At 39.1% G+C, this 8,119-nt stretch overlaps 1 protein-coding gene across 2 annotated transcripts in view; it reads right to left on the reverse strand.

The window, feature by feature from the left end:
• The window catches only part of dctn1b (dynactin 1b), a 41,480-nt gene extending 35,410 nt beyond the window's left edge, over window positions 1–6,070 (reverse strand). The window contains exons 1-3 of one of the 2 annotated variants that reach the window (XM_008398831.3): window positions 5,910–6,070; window positions 1,690–1,941; window positions 58–133 (exon numbers count right to left, since the gene is read on the reverse strand). In XM_008398831.3, coding sequence (XP_008397053.1) covers window positions 58–133; window positions 1,690–1,941; window positions 5,910–5,942 — 361 coding nt within the window. In that variant the 5' untranslated portion in view covers window positions 5,943–6,070. The remainder of the gene's footprint in view (window positions 1–57; window positions 134–1,689; window positions 1,942–5,909) is intronic. The other variant, XM_008398834.3, reaches the window with a different exon arrangement.
• Between the last annotated feature and the right edge of the window lie 2,049 nt (window positions 6,071–8,119).

An 8,119-nucleotide genomic window follows, 5' to 3' on the forward strand; every position in this document is an offset into this window, starting at 1 on the left:
CACTAAAAGCAAATTCTGCGAACGTGTTCGACTTGGTTCACACATGCAAGCGCTCACCTCGTTTGGGGACCCTGCCGGTGGTTGGCTCGGGGGTCTCCGGAGAGGTGTCGGCGCCGTCGTCAACCAGCTGGATCTGAAATAGAGAGTCAGAGAGCAGGAAGCAGTCAGTCATGTCTGTAAAAAAAAACAAAATCTCACAGACTTCCACCACCAGCCTGCTTTACAACGAGGCGGACGGATCCAACACCCTCATCAACCTCATGTTTCACCGATATAAAACAACAGAAGACTTTTTATAATTAATGAAAGGCCTTTAAAATATTTCGCTCAACTGTTAACTACAGGATGGGCTCTGAAAACACATTGGAAAGTCAGATGGAGATAAAGACAAACCAAACACATCTGCATTTTTTAATCACAGCCTTGGATTATTGTGTGATGACAGGAAGACACATGTAAAACATGCTGAGCCACGCATACCGATAAACTTGTGTTCAAGGGGAAGAAGAAGCCCTGAATGTGTCAAACAGCCGAGCTGCCTGGACTGTGGCGTTACATTTAAACCACTTTATGTTGGGCAGAAGTTTGATTACATTTCAGGCATTGAAGTTTCAGCTACTTTAGCTTCGAAAGAAAGCAGAAGATAAGGATGTTGGCGATGGAGATGTGATCAACATCAATAAATTGAATGTTGAAAATTTCGATGAACTCTGATCCAGAACCGCACAGCATTCTGGGAGATGTAGGCAGAGGAAAGGCTTTAGCCGCTCAACGTCTCATGGCCAGCTAAGCTAGGTGGGCAGCGTTGACTAACTCACTCGCTCTTTGGTTGCCTAGCAACAACTTGTTGAGTAACTTGCGCAGCAGAAGCAGTTTCAGGTTTCACCACCTTTCCTCAAAAATAAAAAGTAACGGCATTGAGTGAAAACTGTGGAAAAAGGAGGAGCAGTCATGCCACCAGTCTGGCTGTATTTCAGATATTTAAATCAAAGTACTCATTAATAATTATTGATACAGACTGATATGTTTTATACGTTTTTCAGCCTTATCGCCCAGCCCTACTCTAATAGTTTGGTTATTTTGGTTAAAACCTGGACATAGCTGGGTATTCCTATAGGACAATGATTGTAAAAACAAAAACAAGTTTTAAAATGGGAAAAAGAGACAAGCATTCACATTCTGGAGTGGCTTTAGCTTTAAACCTATTAAAAATATCAGTGGTGGTTAAACATGGTGTCAAAATGCAAAAAACGGCTTATTTAAATATTATTTAGCAATTTTGACAAGTAGAGTGGTTGAATATAAAGCAAGGGTTATGACAGGACTTTATTAATGTGTGTGTTTTTTCTGTTACATTTCAGAAAATACCTCCACTGAAATACCCCACATATCAGTGGAGGTGTATGTATATATTTGAGCCTTTTACATAAACTTTTGAGATAAAATATGCCACAAACTCAAATAAAAACAAACCTGCAGCAATGGAAAACAGGGTCTTACTGCAGAGGGAAATGTTCCCACCCACAGTAAGGGCCTGAAACTAAACATAAACCATCCAAACATAGGAGCTGTAGGTGGGAAGGAACAGCCCTGCTCCGGGTCACCGGTGAATTTCTGCGGCACATCTTCCATATATTTTCAACTCCACACAAAGATGCTTCGAAAAGTGGTTTTGTTTTTCTGCATTACCTGTGACTGCCTGACGAAAATGCCGTAGTTCTCCTGGCAAGTGAAGTAGCGCTTGCCCTGCACCGTGCCATCGTTCTTGCCCTTGGGTTCGTCCAGGATGACGCCCACCCACTTCCCGGAGGCGAACAGCGTGTTCCCGATGTAGGCCACCGTGCCGCGCTGCCCCTTGCCAATCACCTCCACCAAGGAGCCCACCTTGACGGGCCGCCCGCCCCCGTCCGAGCTCATCCTGCTGCTGCCGCTGCTGGTGGTCTGGGTGGGACAGGGGACAAGTACCATGGTTAGCTCACCTAAACGCAACACGGATGGTGACTGAAAACAACTTACGTCCTTTTATGCTCCATAGAGTTCACAAATTACTCTTTCAGGTTTTTTTTTTTACTTTTCAGCTTTCTGTTCACATTGGTCCTGAATATAATCTATTTCTGTTACTTCCAGCTGTTTTCTCTTGTCATTTTAGGCTGGGCTGTCAAATTTACATCCCTGATTATGAATAAGTGTAAAAAAATTTTTATAAAAGCCTTTGAAAATGGAGTGATTCTGCTTTGATTTTTTTTTTTTAGAACACCAAAAATAGATCATGTGCTGCAGCAGAAACAGCAGATAAAAGCTGGTATTAAAAATACAATAAGAAATGCACTTACAGTTCATTCAAATATAAAGTAAACCAGGGCTGCAACTAACGAGCAATCAATTCATTTCTCAGACTATTGTAAAAAAAAAAAAAACTTTGCACATTCTGCAGATTTTTCATTAAGCAACTTTAAAAAATGTTTTATATAATATTAGAAATGCAATAAAATATGCTAATAAAGAGACATTTTATTCCTTTTTTTAAATAAAAAAACCCTTCTGACAAAATTGTTATATCATAGAATTCCTTTAGTGAATTTGAACCAAGTGAAGCTAAAACTATACCGCTTGAGGTTTGAGCAAGTGTCCAGTAATAACATACAACTATTTTTTAAGATATCTACAAATTCTAAATGTTTACACATTTCTGTACAAGTGACCACTGTTGATACATGCGGTATAGGGTTAGGTTTGACCAAATCTGAGAGGAGAGACAGAAAAAAGTAAATAAATAAACAAAACTGATGTGAAAATTTGGGCCAATAACGATATTAATATTGCTGTTATAGCCAATATTTACATATTCCTCTACAATGTTGACAAAGTGAAAAATTCACCACTTCTCCTCTGCTTCAGTTAAACACGTCACAATCCGGTGCTTAACTACCATTATTGTCACACAAGCAAATAAATATCGAATCAATACCAATATACTGATACCGATATATTGTGCATCAATAGAAAACTTTTATACTTTTACTTTAACCCCCGCAGATGTCTGGGTGAAAAAAAAAGTCAAACAACATTCTTGTCCTGATCCTGCTTTTTCTTTTTTAAGGAAATGAAAAATCATTCTGGCACTTCTTAATGCAGAGCTTGTACATGGAGAGGAAAACACACATTGAACCAAACCTATCTTTGCTTTCACTAATTTTATAACGTAATAATGCTGCAAAACCCAATTAACAGTGCAATGTCCAAGAACTGATGGTGAGTCAGCAGAACGGCACACACAGAAGAAGATTTTATTACTCTCCAAAGGAACATGACCGGCCTCTCCTTGAGCTTACTGTAAACACACACCGTCCGTGTAGCCCGTTTGATTTAAAGGTTAAACCAGCTAGAAAACCTACATATGAAGCAACTCATAACAAACAGCAGCAGCATAAAGGTCAGTCAAAAAAACAAGACTAATTTGTCCAGTCCAAATCACTTTAATGCCTCAGATGGAAACAAACTTCTGGATGATAAATGGTCCCAGAAGTTATTGAAATAAACAATACATACGCTCTCAAAACAACAATATTAGGTAATACTGCGGTAATGGCAAAATAATGCAAGAACGCATTCTCAAATATCAATAAACTTCTCATGACGATTTAACACTGAAACGGGAAGACATTTTGAAATATCCAAACTAAATAAACAAAACAACAGAAACAACAAATAAAATTAATTATGAAGTCTCTGTAAATAAAATTGTCCTTTAAAAAAATGGCCAGTTGGGATCAAAGCACCAGACTGAAGACTTTTATCGTCCAGATTTTGGTAGAAACAGAGAGAAAAAAAGAAAAAGGATAAATGATGCAAGTGGAAATTATTCCTTTTAATTTATATTTGCGATCGATTGATTTATGGTAATAGGCCTATTCACTGTAACTAGAACCACAAAGAGCAGGTAGCTAGAAAAGTATTTGTCAAACTATTTTAACCCATCAAAAGGCTAAAAAAATTTGTCGAGCTTTAAGTTTAGGGTAGCAGTAGGGATGACGAAAAAGCAAGTTTAGAGTCAGCACTGCAATTCCATTTTTCCCGATGCGATGCAGCCCTATAATCTCAGATATGCACTGCATCAACTGCTTACATAAAAGCAAGCATTACTAAACCATAAGCTAGTAAATAATTTAAAATCAGCATACAAATGCATATTTTAACTGGTTATATCCCATAAAAAAGCCTCCAGATCACAGTTAAGAACTTGGAGATCTGACTAATAGTTACAGTGAAACTACATCAGAAAGTTTCGGTTCTTAACAATAAAGAATGAAAAATGATACACAAGGCGCCATTTTTGAAGGTTCATACGGAATACCTTGAGGATATTTGTGCTTAAAAAATGTTAATTTAAGTCGACAGTCAGTAATAAGTAGTTCTATAGTTTCGACCCGACAGCCACGTGTTGGAGGAAGAGCACCTGAACAGGCACTGTTGAATTATTTAGTGTCACTATACTCTTACAATGCAACCTCCCACTGGGAGCAAGCCTCAAACAAAATTAGAAAAACAAAACTTCTAAATGAATCGTCTGCAATGTCCATTTTATTACAATACACAGAATTTATTTATTTTAGAAAAAACTATTTAAAACAAAAAAGACCTAATGTCTACTAGGGCTTACCCTTATCCCATATGGATATCAGATATCAGTCAAAAAACGAGTATTGGATTATATCGGCCTCCATTAAATATTTCAGATGGAAGCACTCCGATCCAGGATTTAGTCTGCTCCAGGATTTAATTTGATCTTGCATTTCTGTCGCTACCATCCCGCATGCACACCCACTGGTTAAAGAGGGAGTATTACACATTTTCCAGGCTCAAAGTATCGATTTATAGCATAATCAACTAACTCTGTTACTTTGAAATAATAAGAAATGCTGTATACATCAAACATGATGTTTAAGAAATTTTACTTCCTAATTTAATGCCTTGAAATTGCGCCTCTGTCTCTTTAAAAAAATGCCTGCTCTTTCTGGAGCAGCATCGCTCCTCTATTAACCCTTTGAAAATGTTTTTACCAGTGCTGGACTGAGAAGTAGCTCCTATAATGAGCTCAGCAGATGCTCAGCTCCACCAGGTGTTTGCTAATTGTTGCTGGCTAGTCTGAAGGAGCTGAGAGGCGGAGTCCAGGGGCAGGGCTGCTCTGTGAGGTGGAAGCTCTGACGAGGAGCTGCATCTCAGAGACGGAGCTAGGTCCACCCAGGCGTTTTGCACAGTTGATTGGTTGCCATGGAGATTCAAGAATTTCTCAAATATGCATGAAAAAATCAATATATCACTGGACCCAACATTTTCTAACACTCCACACTACAAAATAAGTAACAAATGTTTGTTTGATTTGCGCTGATGTCGCATCAGTTTTATATTTGTATCATATCGGAAGTGAAAAAGTTGTATCGGGACACCCCTGATATCTACTCTGCTTTCCGATCTGAAGGATGTAAAGATAGCTGACTTTTTTCTTTGTTTTTTTTTAAGGAAATTTCTGAGTTGAAGCACTGATGTCATCCCTCCTTGTGACAGGGAAGCCAGCCTGACTCAGAGACGGATGACCGACAGGAAGTCTCCCAGGAATCTTGGATTTTGTGGTTTTGTTGGGGGTTTTTTAAAATCTGAACTGATAAAAAAAATTTTTTTAATCTTTTAACCCAAATAAATGCCTATGTCATATACCGACAGAGAGTTGAGTCATAACAAAAGCAACAATGTTGAACCCCGGAGGGGCGTCTGAGCCAAACAAAGAGGCGACAACTGATGCTGGAGAGGAGAGCGGCACGGCTGAAACGGATTAGAAGCCCCCCGATCTGCTGAAAGCAGGAGATGACACAGTGAAAACAGACAACTTCAATATTCGGCCACGCACTCACCCGGGTGTATGTGCTCCTTCTGGTCTGTGACATGTTTACCGGTCGCTGAGCGTCACCCCCCAAAAAAACTGCCTGTCTTCACTGAAGGACTGGGATATTAAATTAAGGAGAGCATCGGCTAGACGGGAGGTGGTGGTAGTAGTGGGGAGAGAGAGAAAGAGGAGGGGGATTCAGATTCAGAGATGCTGCTGGAGCATCTCTCTCTATTTTCTGTTCTGTCTTCTTGCAAGGATCCCACCTTCCCTCACCGCATCCCAGGAAGCAGGAAGTTTCCGAGCCGATCCAGCCCTTAGATGATTTAAATGGCCGAGCCAAGAAAATGGGGGCAGAAAAAAAAAAAAGAGAAGAGAAAAAGAACTCCAAGCAGCCACGCTTGGTTCGGCTGTGAACGCGTCAGCTGAGCGGCTTGCACTGCACTGTGTCAGTGTCTGCACTGGCTTCTGCAGGAGGGAGGGGGGGGGTAGGCCCCGACACCGTCGCTGGGTCCTAAAGCCTGCTGTTTAACGTTAAAAAAAAACTAGAAATAAAATGATTTATATTCATAATTTTGTCAGTTTACGACCTTAAACCATGTGTGTTTTTTTGTTTTGATCTTACAAGGAAATTGATTTTTTTTTTTAATTGCCTGTTTCTTGGGGTTTTTGTAAACAAAATTTGAAAAGTGTGGTGTGAATTTATTTTCAGCCCCCTCTAATCTTATTATATTAAATAAAATCCAGTGTAACTATTTAAGAGTAACTGGATTAGTAAACAGAGTATTTAATCTAATCAGAATTAAACTACACCCTTAAACTCTTGTAAAAAGAACTTAAATATTGAGTCATTTTCAAAATTGACTTTTCTTTTTCTTTTTTACTTTACATTGTGTAATAATGTTATTCCCTAACCAAAAAACACACTGGGAATGTTGCTTTGATTCAGTCAAGTATGTTGAGAAATCATTGAATCTCCCATAACAACCATTCAAAGGTGAATAAACACCTCCTGATATAAGAAAATGAAATAAAAATGGCTCCACTCCTGCAGACTAGCAGCAGCAGCAATTAGCAAACGCCGAGCTCATTTTCTCAGTTAATTCCAGTTAATGTAAAAAACAGAGTATAATGTATTTTTTACTATTTTCTCCACCTGCATCAATAAATATCAGTTATTTCAAAATATGATTCAATGAAGTCTCTTTATGCTGTTTGTTATATAAATCATAGTTATTTCAATACGTGGCGCACTGAAGAAGCTTATTTCAAATAGGAGCAATTTTTAGAGCAACATTTGTTTGTGGTGCTATGAATTCTGTATCACAGTTACCTAAAAAATAAGTAATATATACGGTAGTTGTTTTTTATATATATATAATTTTTAGAGTAATCGCAATCGTAGTAAAAAATAGAGACATTCACTCATGCTAGCATAAAACAGATCAGTTGAGCACTTCCTACTAGGACATTTAGCAAAGTTATGGCTGTCCAACAAAAATAAATCCTCAATGCAGGAAAAAAAAAAGTGCATCATATCTCTGTTCTCCCTGCATTGCAGTCTTCAACAAACCACTGCTAAAATTCTATTTCCTTTCTTTGCTAGCATAAGCAACAAAAAAATTACATTAAAAAAAATCAATAACTAGCCTGAAAATACAGAGTTTTAACTACTGGCAACAGGCATTACTGAGCTTGTAAACCAGTTTATCTTGATCTGATTCTGTTTCAGTGTGCATTGAGCACCCAGGTGATGCTTTGTATCGTTGCTCGCTGCAAGCAGATTTCATTCAGAACAAGCCTGGTGATATTGTGGCCCATCACAGAGCCAGGATTAACTCCCTTTTATAAGCAAACCCAGAGGCAGGAGCTTTTTTTTTTTTTTTAAACTCAACTGCCCTCTGTGTGCTTTGTTGTCATCTTTTTTGCTGTGGAAGCGAATGCTGTAAGCTAACCGCTAAGTGTTAGCCACTGAGAACCATAGGGGAAGAAAAAAAAAAGTGCTGGATTCTACGTCAACGGGACATTGAGGGACACCAAGCAAACCCCTGCAGTCTCTTTGCACCCCTTTTATGCAAATTGGCAAAAGGCAGAACCAAAATATAGGGGTGGGGAGGGGGGACACTACGGCTCAGCAGGAAGCGGAGAGGAGGACGCATCCTCATCTCCCACAGCAGGAGACGGCCGGTGGACAGCTTAAGGCAAAGATCTGCCTCCTTATGGGAGATGAGGGCAGAG

Source organism: Poecilia reticulata, chromosome 22 (genome assembly GCF_904066995.2).
Source record: "Poecilia reticulata chromosome 22, P_reticulata-male-v2, whole genome shotgun sequence".
NCBI lineage: Eukaryota > Metazoa > Chordata > Actinopteri > Cyprinodontiformes > Poeciliidae > Poecilia > Poecilia reticulata.